General features: G+C 37.6%; 1 protein-coding gene across 1 annotated transcript in view; it reads left to right on the top strand.

Moving 5' to 3' along the window:
* Positions 1 to 10,944: 10,944 nt before the first annotated feature.
* Positions 10,945 to 13,790, top strand: part of POF1B (POF1B actin binding protein) — a 68,131-nt gene continuing 65,285 nt past the window's right edge. Inside the window, exons 1-2 of the mRNA XM_028522855.2 lie at positions 10,945 to 11,048; positions 11,185 to 11,511. Coding sequence (XP_028378656.1) covers positions 11,224 to 11,511 — 288 coding nt within the window. The 5' untranslated portion in view covers positions 10,945 to 11,048; positions 11,185 to 11,223. The remainder of the gene's footprint in view (positions 11,049 to 11,184; positions 11,512 to 13,790) is intronic.

The following is a 13,790-nucleotide window of genomic DNA, read 5'->3' as shown; positions in this document are numbered from 1 at the left end:
CTGAGCTTCCTGGACTTCCTGGAAGTCTATTTCTTTTGCCAGATTGGGGAAGTTCTCCTTCATTACTTGTTCAAATAAGTTTTCAGTTTCTTGCTCTTCCTCTTTTCTTTCTGGCACCCCTATAATTCGGATGTTGGAATGTTTAAAGATGTCTCAGAGTTTCCTAAGTCTCTCCTCATTTTTTTGAATTCTTGCTTCTTCATTCTGTTCTGGTTGGATGTTTATTTCTTCCTTCTGGTCTAAATCATTGATTTGAGTCCCAGTTTCCTTCCTGTCACTGTTCCATCCTAGCCAAGAGTTTTAAATTATAAATGACTGCTTTACATTCAAGATTCATTCTATGTTTTCTTTTTGTTAAGTTGTTTGAGCCTTCTCTATGACTGTATCATCTGGAATTTCCCCACTTGTTGCTGCCTCATATAATACTTTCTATTATAAGCTGATTTCTATGTACAAAACCATTGCAAGCCCTTTCTTCCTTTATCCCTATTCAAATCTACAGCATAGTGTTAAGAATTGCCATTTATTTTGTAGCTGCTGGGAACCAGACATTATGCTAGACACTTTATATACATTTTATCTAAAATACACAAGCCCTGGCCCGGCTGGTATAGCTCAGTGGATTGAGCGTGGGCTGCGAACCAAAGTGTCGCAGGTTCGATTCCCAGCCAGGGCACATGCCTGGGTTGCAGGCCATAACCCCCAGCAACCACACATTGATGTTTCTCTCTCTCTTTCTCCCTCCCTTCCCTTTCTAAAAAATAAATAAATAAAATCTTTAAAAAAAAGAAAAAAAGATTCTTTATCTTTAAAAAAATAAAATAAAATAAAATACACAAGTCCTTTGTTAGTGGTTATTATTCACTTCATTAAGAATAACAGAAGACCAGAGAAGTAACATGATTTACCAGCCTACAAAACTAATATGCAATAAGAGCCAAAATTTAAATCTCGGTCTATCTGATTGCAAAGCTACACTAATCAAAGCCACACTATGTAACCTTCTAGTATATTTCAACATTCCCCTTTTATTAAAAGAAAGCTATTTTATTTATAATATTACAATAACTTGGGTACTTATTACCAATATATCATGATATAGTTTGTTCTCATCTTAACTTCTCCATATATGTAGAAAAATTTGATTTTTACCCAGGGTTATAGCTCAACTCTACTTACTCATAGACTTTTAATGACTTACTCCTGACATCCTTACAACTTTATACCCAATACATTAGAAGCCTCATCATTCTGTCACTACTATGTTCCTCTTCTGCCCAAACCTGCCACCCAACATACTGGTATGATTTGGGAATTTTCAAACTGATTTGGCATGCATCAGAATCACCAAGAGGGCTTGTTAAGCAGATTGCTGGGCCCCATCCCCAAGAGTTTCTGACTCAGTAAATCTAGGTTGGGGCCCAAGCATTTGCATTGTTTAAAACTGCCCTGGTGAAGCTGATGGTTTTGGATCAGGGACCTCTTTCAGTATTACTGATACAGTGATGTGGCCGATGAAATGGTCTTTGGTATATTTTTATGATATTCGTAGAATAATGAACTAGATATGAATTCTAACGTACTTGATGAGTTTACTTTAAATCATATGAAGAAAAAAGTATAAAGATGAAAATAAAATCTGAAGAACATTTAAGTCACCAAAGTTATCCCACACAAACTACATTCCATCACCAACAAAACTTTAAAACCTATACACATCATTGACCCATTCAGGTCACAGTGTACACTAGTTCATGAAAAGCTAAAAACAATTTTGTAAATAAAGCTACTTCTGAAATTATATTCCACCAAGAATTTCTTAAACTTATTTTGTCACAAAACTCTTCTCTGGCTATGTGGAATACACTGTAGACTAGTGTTATTCAGGACATGCTTTGAGAAATGCTGCTCAAAATAATCCTTTTTACAGGAAAGGTCAGGCGTCCCTGGGGATCTGCCAGAATCAGAGGATTGGTGCCTCTTCAGCTGCATTCAAATGACACCAAAGAGTTATTTACTCTTCCCAGAATGTAGGTCTGGTTTCTTCTAGTATGGCTCTTGGAACGTTAGATTTATTTCTGAGCAAAATTATGCCACAGGTAAAATATACTAAAGGACAGAGACAGAAATCAAGTCAGGGGATACTAAAGAGCTTTTCAGGGATCGCCTAGCGCTATTCTAAATATATGTAACATCAGACACCTGATCTACACTTTGAACTTGAACTGATGCCAGACTAAACTGTTTTAACTTTGCCATTTCTTTTAAATCAGGATAATGTTTTTTTCATATGTGATCTTCTGAAACATTGCCCAGTCTAAAGTTTCCCAACAGCAGTTAGGCAAGCTCAACTTTAAGTTCTGTCAGAAGACAGGAATGGAGTTCTGCTGGATCATGTAACTTGGACCCATTCAGTAAAATATAGAATACAATCATCTCACTACTATAGGCTTCATGTTCTCTGACAAATGCCTGTTGATCCTTGCTGTATAAACATGCTTCTCCTTTATCATAGAGAAGACAGAAGTACAAAGACTTGAGTAACCCCTTTAACTATCCTTTGCCCTATCCTTTGCCATTATACTATTAGCCTCAAGCAGTGGACCAGGTCTTGATTTGTGCATCATCCTCATAAAGCAGGAAGTAGAGGATTAGTTATACACATCAAAATTCCACTGCTGGTTCTGATGAAATTCATTTGGTCTTCTATTTATAATTACTTATATTGTTTTAGATTCTAAGATAGTTCTGTATATCAATTTTGATACATTAATTACTAATCTTCTCACCTTAATGGTTTTAGGTGGCAAGACTTCAAAAACCAAGGCTATAGCCCCCGGGACATTCCTATTTGCTTTTCAAAGCCTACTATTTCACAAAAATTATACCATACTACCTGTGAATAATATACTTAAAATATTATGTCTGGATTACACATTACAATTAAGAAGCATTTTCGAGTGCAGGCTGCGAACCAAAGTGTCGCAGGTTCGATTCCAGCCAGGGTGCATGCCTGGGTTGCAGACCATGACCTCCAGCAATTGCACACTGATCTCTCTCTCTCTCTCTCTCTCTTTCTCTCTCTCTCTCTCCCTCCCTTCCCTCTCTAAAAATAAATAAATAAAATCTTTTAAAAAAGAAGCATTTTCATATTTGATCCTCATAATCATATGAGGTACTAAAACAGAACTTTTTTATAGTTTAGTTAAAATATAAATCACTGTTTTTTCTTATTACCAATATGTATACTTCAGATGTTACTGATTCTTATTCCATCCCTTACTCCAACCAACAATATGGAAAGTTTCATATTCTAATTTATTTATGTATTTAGTTACTTGAATTTTTTATTAATTTTTTTCAATTACAGTTTACACTGAACATTATTTTGTATTAGGTTCAAGTTTACAACATAGTGTTTAGACAAAGCTATAGTAATCAAAACAGCATGGTGCTGGCATAAAAACAGACATATAGATCAATAGAACAGAAGAGAGAGCCCAAAAGAAATCCATGACTATATGGTCAGTTAATATTCAGCAAAGGAACAAAAACACACAATGACATAAAGATAGTCTATTCAGTAATTGGTTATGGGAATATTGGACAGATAGACCAAAAACACCATAAAACTAGACCACCTACTTACACCATATGTAAGGATAAATTAAAAATGGATGAAAGAATTAAATGTAAGACTCACAACCATAAAATTCTTAAAAGAAAACATAAGCAGTAAAATCCCCAACATCTCTTGTTACTAATATTTTTTTTCTAATGTACGTCCTTGAGCAAGGGAAACAAAACAAAAAATAAGCAAATGGGGCAAAATCAAACTAAAAAAGTTTTTAGCCCTGACTGGTATGGCTCTATTGGTTGGGCATTGCTTGGCAAAGCGAAAGGTCACATGTTCAATTTCCACTCAGGGCACATGTCTGGATTGTGGGTTTGGTACCCGACTGGGGTATAAGAGAGAGGCATTCAATCAATGTTTCTCTGCCACATCGATGTTTCTCTCCCTCTCTCTCTTTCTCCCTCCTTTTCTATCTCTCTAAAAATAAGTAAATAAAATTTTAAAAAGTTTTTACACAGCAAAGGCAACCATCAACAAAACAAAAAGACAATCCACTAAAATAAAATATTAAAAAAAAAAAACCCTGGCCAATGTGTCTCAGTGGATTGGGTGCTGACCTGTTAATCAAAGTGTCAAAGGTTCGATTCCCAGTCAGGGCACATGCCTAGGTTGCAGGTCAGGTCTCCAGTAAGGGGGGTATGAGAGGCAACCACACATTGATGTTTGTCTCCCTCTTTTTCTTCTTCCCTTCCCCTCTCTCTAAAATGAAATAAATAAAATCTTTAAAAAAAGACAACTCACTAAATAGGAGAACATATTTTTTAATGATACATCTGATAAGAGGTTGATATCCAAAATTTATAAAGATTTCATACAACTACTTCTGGCCAAGATAGAAGTGTAGGTAAACACACTCCACCTCTGCATAAAACTACAGCAAAAATCACAACTAGGCTACAAAACAAATTTTATCCAGATCCATCAGAAAATAGGCTGACAACCAAGGACTTAAGGAAGCCACATTCATCCAGACAGGTAGGAGGAGTGGAGATGCTGAGTCATGGAGAGGCCTAGAGAGGTGCAGAGAGGTGTAGAGATGCAGTGAAATGGGCAGCCCTACATTCAAGTGTGGTGGATAAAAATCTATTTTTTTTATCCAAGTTTCTTCTCAGGAAATCTCCAGAGGCCAGGCAGCACCATTGTCCCCTATCTGAGCCTTCCCAACACAGAGCCACAAAGCAGTGAAACAGGTTTCCCTGCCCTGGTGTCTACCTAAGGCTCTGCCCCGCACAATTTGCAGGTGCATTTTCTACAATAGGCCATAGTACTAGGACATAGAGACAAAGCAGCTCTACCTAATACACACAAACGAGCACATGGAGGCTGTCAAAATGAGGAGACAAAGAAATGTGGCCCAAATGAAAGAACAGAACAAAACTCCAGGAAAAGAACTAAATAAAATGGAGATCAGCAGCCTATCAGATTCAGAGTTCAAAACACTGGTTATCAGGATGCTCAAAGAAATCAGTGGGTACTACAACAGCATAAAAAAAAAAAACAAAACAGGCAGAAATGAAAGTTGCACTAAGTGAAATAAAAAAATAACCCACAGGAAACCAACAATGGAGGGGATGAAGCCAAGATGCAATTCGACAATTTGGAACATAGGAAGAAAAACAGCATTCGATCAGAACAGCAAGAAGAAAAAAGAATTCAAAACAAATGAGGATAGAATAAGGAGCCTCTGGGACATCTCCAAATGTACCAACATCCAAATGATAAGGGTGCCAAAAAGAGAAGAGGAAGAGCAAGAAATTGAAAAAAAAATGAAAAAAAAAAACCCTTCCCTAATTTGGTGAAGGAAATAAGCATACGAGTCCAGGAAGCAGAGAGAGTCCCTAACAACTTAGACCCAAAGAGGAGCACACCCAGATATATCATAATTAAATGCCAAAGGTTAAAGATAAAGAGAGAATCTTAAAAGCAGCAAGACAAAAGCAGAGAGTTACCTAACAAAGGAGTTCCCATAAGATTGTCAGCTGATGTCTCAAAAGATACTTTACAGGCTAGAAGGGACTGGCAAAAAGTATTCAAAGTGATAAAAAGCAAGTACCTACAACCTAGATTACTTTATCCAGCAAAGCTATCATTTAGAATTTAAGGGCAGATAAAGTGCTTTGCAAACAAGGTAAAACTAAAGGAGCTCATCATCACCAAGCCAGTATTACATGAAATGCTAAAGGGAACTATATAAGGAAAAGAAGATCAAAACTGCGAACATTCAAATGACAACAAACACACAACTATCAACAACAGAATCTCAAAAACAGACTAAGCAAACAACTATACCAGGAACAGAATCATTTGTGTGGAAATCACTTGAAGGGTTATCAGCTGGGTGGGGGAAGGGACAGAATGGGGGAAAGGTGATAGGATTAAGAAATACAAATTGGTAGGTACAAAATAGATAAGAAGATGTTAAGAACAGTATAGGAAATGGAGTAACCAAAGAACTTTCAGTATATGCATGGCTCATGGACAAGAACTAAGGGATTGCTGGAGGAAATGGGGTACTGGATGGAGGGAGACAAGGAAAAATTGGGACAATTGTAACAGCATAATCAATAAAATATATATTTTTAAAAAAGAACTCATACAACTCAACTGCAAAAGAACAAACAATCCAATTTAAAAATGCGTGAAGTCCACTTCCGGCCAAGATGGAGGCATAGGTGGACGTACGATACCTCCACGCACAACCAAGATTAGAACAACAACAATTTAGAGACAGAATAACACCCAGAACTGATAGAGAATTTATCTGAATGGAAGTCGGACAGCCGCCAAGAAGTTGAAGTAGACCCATTCCTTCAGACCAGTAGGAGGGGCGGAGAGGAGCAGCCAGGCACAGGTTGTGGCGCAGGTTGCGGAGAGGAGAGCAGAGAGAGTTGGGCACATAAGGCGACTGGGGGCGCGTAAGGCATCTGGGGCGCACAAGATCACAGCGGGTGGACCCTGAGTACACAAGCGGCAGCTGACAGACCCAGTGAGGTGGTGATTGTGGAGCAGGGCAGAGCGCGCAACCCAGGATCCCAGAGAGGGGACTGAGGTCCCACGGAGAACAGAGCTACCAACATTGTTTCCTCCCACCCCCACCCCCACCCCCACCTCCACCTCCACCTCCACCTACAATGTCACAATCTAGCGACTGGGGTGCCCAGCCAGGGTGAACACCTAAGGCTCCGCCCCTCACCGTAATAGGAGCGACCAGACCAAAAAAAAAAAAAAAGAGAGAGAGAGAGAGACAGGAGACAGGTCTCAAACAGAAGAACATATCAATGCCCCAGGACTCATCATTTTAAGTGACTGAGAGATAGCCAATCTATCAGATGCACAGTTCAAAACACTGGTGATCAGGACGCTCACAGAATTGGTTGATTTGGGGTACAAATTAGATGAACAAATGCAGGTTACCATAAAAGAAATGAAGGAAAATGCACAGAGAACCAATAGTAATGGGAAGGAAACTGGGACTCAAAATAATAGAGTGGACCAGAGGAAGAAAAAAACAATGAAACAGGAAAGAATGGAGAAATAAGAATTCAAAAAAAAACCCAAAAAAACGAGGAGAAGCTTAGGAACCTCCAGGACATCTTTAAACGTTCCAACATCTGAATTATAGGGGTACCAGAAGGGGAAGAGGAAAAGCAACAGATTGAACACGTATTTGAACAAATAATAAAGGAGAACTTCCCCATTCTGGCAAAGGAAATAGACTTCTAGGAAATCCAGGAAGCTCAGAGAGTCCCAAAGAAGTTGGACCCAAGAAGAAACACACCAAGGCACATCATAATTACATTACCCAAGATTAAAGAGAAGGAAAGGATATTAAAAGTATCAAGAGAAAAAGAGACAGTAACCTACAAAGGAGTTCCCATCAGACTGTCAGCTGATTTCTCCAAAGAGACCTTACAGGCAAGAAGGGGCTGGAAAGAAGTGTTCCAAGTCATGAAAGACAAGGACCTACATCCCAGATTGCTCTATCCAGCAAAGCTCTCATTTAGAATGGAAGGGCAGATAAAGTGCTTCTCAGATAAGGTCAAGTTACAGGAGTTCATCATCACCAAGCCCTTATTTTATGAAATGTTAAAGGGACTCATCTAAGAAAAGAAGATAAAGAAAAAACGTGTATAGTAAAAGGACAGCAAACTCACAATTATGAACAACCACACCTAAAGCAAAACCAAAAGAAACTAAGCAAACAACTAGAACAGGAACAGAACCACAGAAATGGAGATCACATGGAGGGTTAGCAACAAGGGAGTGGGAGGAGGAGAGAGGGGGAAAAGGTACAGAGAATAATTAGCATAGATTGTAGGTTGAAAATAGATAGGGGGAGGGTAAGAATAGTATGGGAAATGAAGAAGCTAAAGAACTTATGACACGTGGACATGACTAAAGGGGGGGATGTGGGTGGGAGAGAGTGTACAGGGTGGAGGGGATGAAGGGGGAAATGGGACAACTGTAACAGCATAATCAATAAAATATATTTTTAAAAAAGGCCTGAAGTCCTACATAGACACTTCTCCAAAGAGGACATACAAATGGCCAACAGACATACAAAAAAGATGCTCATCACTAATCATCAGAGAGATGCAAAATAAAACCACAATGAGATGTCATCTCACGCCTGTCAAATGGCCATCATAAGCAAATCAAATCAACAAACATGTGCTGGTGAGGATATGGAGATAAGGGAACGCTAATGCACTGTTGGTGGAAATGCAGACTGGTGCAGCCACTGTGGAAAATAGTTATTTGAATTTTTAAAGAATGAATTACGTTTAGAATGAGAAATAATAAAGATTTTGAAAATCTATTAGAACTGAATTAGCTTCTCAAGCGATATCAGTTCTAAGGGGAAATAAAATTCATTGTCATAAATGAGGTTTTTTAGTACTAAACACAAAATATATTACTGAGTGAAACAAAATAAATACCAGAAGTATAATTAAGGATTCTCTGAACAAGTCTGGAGCTAACAATAAGGAATCAATTTTTACTATCCCGTTCAGCAATATTAGAGGGGTAACATAATTAATTATGAAGTTGTCAGAATGCACACTGTCAATCCGTTGGGTTTTTAAGTAGAGAACAGGGTAAGTACCATTATAAAACAGTCAAAATAATATTCATATGCATTTATTAATAAATATAGGTGAGTATTAGCATAATCTGTATAAATTAGAAATAAAACAATTGGTGATTCAGGTCATTGAAGGCACACATGAATTCTCAGAGAAGCAGCAAAAAACTTGGCAAAAATTATTGATAAGACTCTGAGGTGAATTAGGTTGTTCAACACATATTTTACAGTTGGTTAGGTGTGGTCTGTCTTCTAGATAGTGTTTAATCTCATTTCTTATATACTCCATGAGCTTCAAGCTTTCTTTTTCTCATACCCAGTAATGGGATAGTGATGCACCAGGTTTGAGGATTAGATGAGGATGTCAGTTTCACACATTAATTTTTGCCCAACTGCATGTAGTTGGCTGCCTTCAAAATACCATATAGCAAGGAAATATGTGGGGAAGGTATGGCCACCATTTAATAGATGAAGGAATTTGTATTCTTCATTTCAGTCACCTTATCTACTGGGTCACCTCTTAGTTGCAGATATTAATAGCACTGTGTGTATGTGTTTGTGTCTTAAATTTATATCTCAAAGATCAGAGTTAACTGGATGACCCAATTTAACGTGCATACCCTGATCAGTCTTAAAACTTATTCAAAATGCTACTGCTAATGATATTAACAATTTATTGATATGATATTTTTGCCAGGCTGTTTGGCAGGTCACATGTTTCTATTTAAGTTTTCATTGGTTCTTGAGGAGTAGCATTGACATAAACAAAGATTAGATCTCAAAGCTCTGCAAACAACACACAAATTTAAATGTAAATATACAATAAATTTTTAAAGAGTTTTTAAGGTCAGTTTGCAGCATTTTGGTCACTTCTGCCCTGTAAAATAGCCAAAGATTCTTCTTAAGGTCACTCACAAGCTAGCAGTTAAAACTATTTTTTGATTTTCCCCTCTAGAAGATTTATTATATGGCCAGATGCAGAACATGATTTTAAAATATACCTAGCAGTATAATATAGATAAGAGCTTAGACTCTAAAATGAGTTACCCTATGTTGAAATCTCAGATCCACCATTTATTCTTTGTTTAAGTTGGGGAAAGATTTTAACTTCTCTGTGTCTGTATCCAAATTCCTCACTTATAAAACCTCATAAAGTTGTAACAATGACAGATGATCCATGTAAAGCTTCTTGCACAGTACCTAGTCATAGTGAGTGACAAGTAGTAAATCACTACTTTTCATTCACTCAGCAGAAAAAAGCTGGCTAGCCAGCTCCATGATACTCACCTCTTCTCTGGAATGTTTATGGTAATCCTAATTCAATGGTGTATCTAAACACTAGAAAGACACACCTTTTCTGAAGACACCCTCAGAGGGTACTAGTGTTCAGTGGTGCTGAAGCATCTTGCGAGGCAAGATCTGGGGGGTAAATAGGCATTATGATTGTAAGTTTAAGTAGTAATAAATATAAGTGCTATGAACATTTAAACTTCACATTAGGTAAGGACTTGCAGAATCCTTAAAATGTAAATATGAAAACAGGTAATCAAACCCAGTATTTCCTATGGCGTATACAAAAGAGGTATATTCATTTGTAAAAAAAAAATGCAAAGGGGTAAATCTAAATGCTAAAATGCAAAGCATTTGTGGAATTGTTAAATATTTTTTTAATCAATCTCCATGAGTAAACATCTATTCAGTTATTTGGACAAATCTACTTCAGTGTAAATTAGAAAGCCATACTAGGTTGAAGCAAGATAAAGAGGTCCATAAATTAGAGAAAGTTGCCAAAAGGAGACGCCATAATAATTCCCCTAAACTACAATTATCAGCTGGGTTTTGCAAAGAATGCAAAGGTGTTTGTGAATTAGTATGTCCCGAGGATAATACCCTATTTCAGTCTGCGACTCTGGAATGATCATAGTCATGCCTTTTTAAGCTTCAAAAGAACCTTGTCAAAACCACTTCTATGTCATGTTTATAACTTTTTTGTTCTCTAATAACTTTTGGTATGAGCATGTCTTTGTCTGCCTATTTCTGTTTAAAGTGAATTTCCAAGCCCGTGGACTTGGAAGCTCTGGCTTGAGCCCTGAAAGTCCAAATTTCTGCTCTTTCCAGGTTCCCAACCTACTGGGCAGCCTTGTAGTTATCTCCATGGCAATGCCAGGCCTCTCCTGGCAGGTAAACCTGTCTGGTGAATCCACCCCTCAGAGGCGTGTCAGTACCATTTCCTGGAGCAATCTCACAGGGTGGCTCCATTTTCCATTCCTGTTCAAATACTTTGCTGCCTCCTCTACAGCTGCCAGACCTGCTCCTGCTGCTGCTCAGGTAAATCTCCTTCCTTCCTGGCACCACTATAGACAGAGTCAGGTTGATAAAAGTCTTGTACATGCACTGACCTGTCTGTCTTTCTCCCCCTTCCTTTCATGATCTCTCTCTCTCTGCCTCTCTCTTTGTTCCTTAGGGAGAGCATCTGGAGAGTACCTTACAGACCACCGACGAGATGATGAGTTCAAGCTATTGGAATGAGACGAGCAGCAGCAGCAGCTGTGGGACTCAGCAGCTTCCAGAGGTCCTACAGTGCCAGCCCCAGCATTACCACTGCTACCATCAGTCAAGTCAAACCCAGCAGCCTCCAGAAAAAAATCTAGTGTATGAGCGAGTGAGGACCTACAGCGGGCCCATGAACAAGGTGGTTCAGGCCTTGGACCCCATCGGCTCACGAGAAGTGCTCTCCCCTCTGAAAAGTTCCTCCTCCTACCAAAATTTGGTGTGGAGCGACCGTTCCCAGGTACCACAAAGACAGTCTAGTTGAGAGGGGAAGTCTTGAACCTTATTTCTTTTCCTTCTGTTTCTCTGCCTCTGTTATAAAAGATGTTATCTCTCAGAGGAATACAGCTACATATGGGATGTACAGTAACCTAAATTCCATCTCTTAGCTGTTCTTTCATCTGCTAGTGCTTGTGGTTGCTTGCCACCAGTTCCAATGATTTTCATATAATCAACTACAGCATAGGATGGCTTATTTTTATTGAATTTGGTTGGAGTATCTGATCTGAAGTTGACTTTTGCCCCTACCAGAAAGCAATCCTCAACTCGAGTACAATAACTTTTATAGAATTAGTTCTCTGATTTACTTCATATCAGAAGTAAACACAATTGTTTGTATCAAATGACACTGATACAATGACATGTATGGAGTGACAAGCAAATATTTGTGTTCAGCAAATAGCATGTTGTTCTAGGATAAATGACAGGCATAAATCCCTGCTTGAATTGCCACATGTGTTTCATCTTCTGAAAATAACACATTGGCTCTTGTATAACTAAGGTGAATAATTTATGAATACTGGTAAAAGAGTATTGAAAGAGTGGATATAGGATTAAGGAAGTCAAGATGTAAGAAGTTGCTTATATGAAAGCTAAAATGGGTGGAACTCTAAGACACCCTTTAAAATGAAATAAATTTGGTTTTAAAGGAGTTATTTTAGCATAAGTATCTGTGCCGATAACCATGCCAATGAATGTAATCTTTATTGCAAGATTATATAAAATTAACAGCTCTTTGTTTTCATTCTTTAACTATCTTTACATTAAATTTTCATGTCTTTAAACTTTCTGAAAACTTCTGTCCAAACTAAAATCATGTTTTTCAGATATAATTTGTATTGTAAAGAGCTCCAAAAGAAGAAAAAATATAACCATTGGAATATTATCTTATGTTGCATTATCATACCAATCTGCAATAATATCAATTGACCTCAATTTAGAGTAAGATAGAAAGCAATGTTTTTGACGTATATAATAAAACTATTTTTATAGAATTAAAAAATATAGATAACCCAACAACTACAAAGGCCACAATCTTTTCTTTCATCCTTAGCTTAACTTGTGGAAAAAATATGAAGAAAAATCCATGATTTACTGTTAGGAATTTCTTCATTGAGAAAAATTCCACCTATATTTAAGTCATAGGGGAAAAATATACAGGCTAAAACTACTAGTTTGTATAAGTGATAATAATGCAAATGTACATTCCAATAGTCTACACTGAAGTGGGTGTCTCCTGTGTTTGTTAGTAGCCCCAAAACAATAAGAAGTTCAAAAGCAACAGTTGACATTATCATAAGAACGCGAAAACCACCTTACTTGTCATAGTTATTTAAACAATTAATCTCTTGTCAACTTGCTAGAGAAAGATGAATAGATGAACATTAAAAAGCTGAAACTTGGCAACTCATAAATATTGACCACAGAACACTTTTTAGGACTGCATTTTATTGCATGCTCCTTAGTCCAATTTATCTTTCTAATAATCCCAGGGCCAAGCTGGCTGGGCTTTTTACAAGCCTTTCCTTCTTTCTACCTGATATTTGTGTAACTGGTTCTTATGAGACTGTCTTCATTGGAATATGTAGCTCTCCATAGAGGACTCTATAAAGATCCCGAGAAATCAAAAGTATGGCTACAGACACTAGGAGAAGAGATTGCAATGGAGGGTGTTATGAAGTCCGAAGTTATTTGTAATTGAAAAGAAAGAAAAGTAAGGGCTCGGTGAAAATCAATGAGGTAAGATTCTAGATACATGGTGAAGCAAAACAATAAGCTACTTCATTCTCTTAGTGAAACAAGAGGAGAGAAAATTTGGCTATAATATTTCATATTGAGGTAGATATCAAAGGACATTCAAGAAACTTTGACAGCTGCCACAAAGAATGTGACTAGGAAAATCTATTTTTGTTTTCCTTTCTCCCTGTTTCTTGGCAGGATTACATTGTATAAAGTAGGACCTAGGTTTGATCGGAAAGTACCTTCCTGCTAACAAAATGGTTAAGATGTGGCCAGGTGAGATGTCGTGACAGCTTTGTTAAGTACCATGCCAAGCACAAGCAAGCAGTAAATAGTCTTCAAAATTCTTTTGTTTGTTTGTCTCATGTGCTGTTTCAGAGACATTTTGAGTTGGCATGTAGCAATGAGTCTCATGCCAGAATTTGTGACTGTGACACCTATGAAAATGGTTAGTCATCTGAATTCAATTAAACTTTTACTTTAATTGTTTTTAGCATTTTG

Source organism: Phyllostomus discolor, chromosome X, assembly GCF_004126475.2.
Source record: "Phyllostomus discolor isolate MPI-MPIP mPhyDis1 chromosome X, mPhyDis1.pri.v3, whole genome shotgun sequence".
Taxonomy (NCBI): Eukaryota; Metazoa; Chordata; class Mammalia; order Chiroptera; family Phyllostomidae; genus Phyllostomus; species Phyllostomus discolor.
Note: the sequence above shows the minus strand (reverse complement) of the source record. Positions and strands in the feature narration are given on the sequence as shown.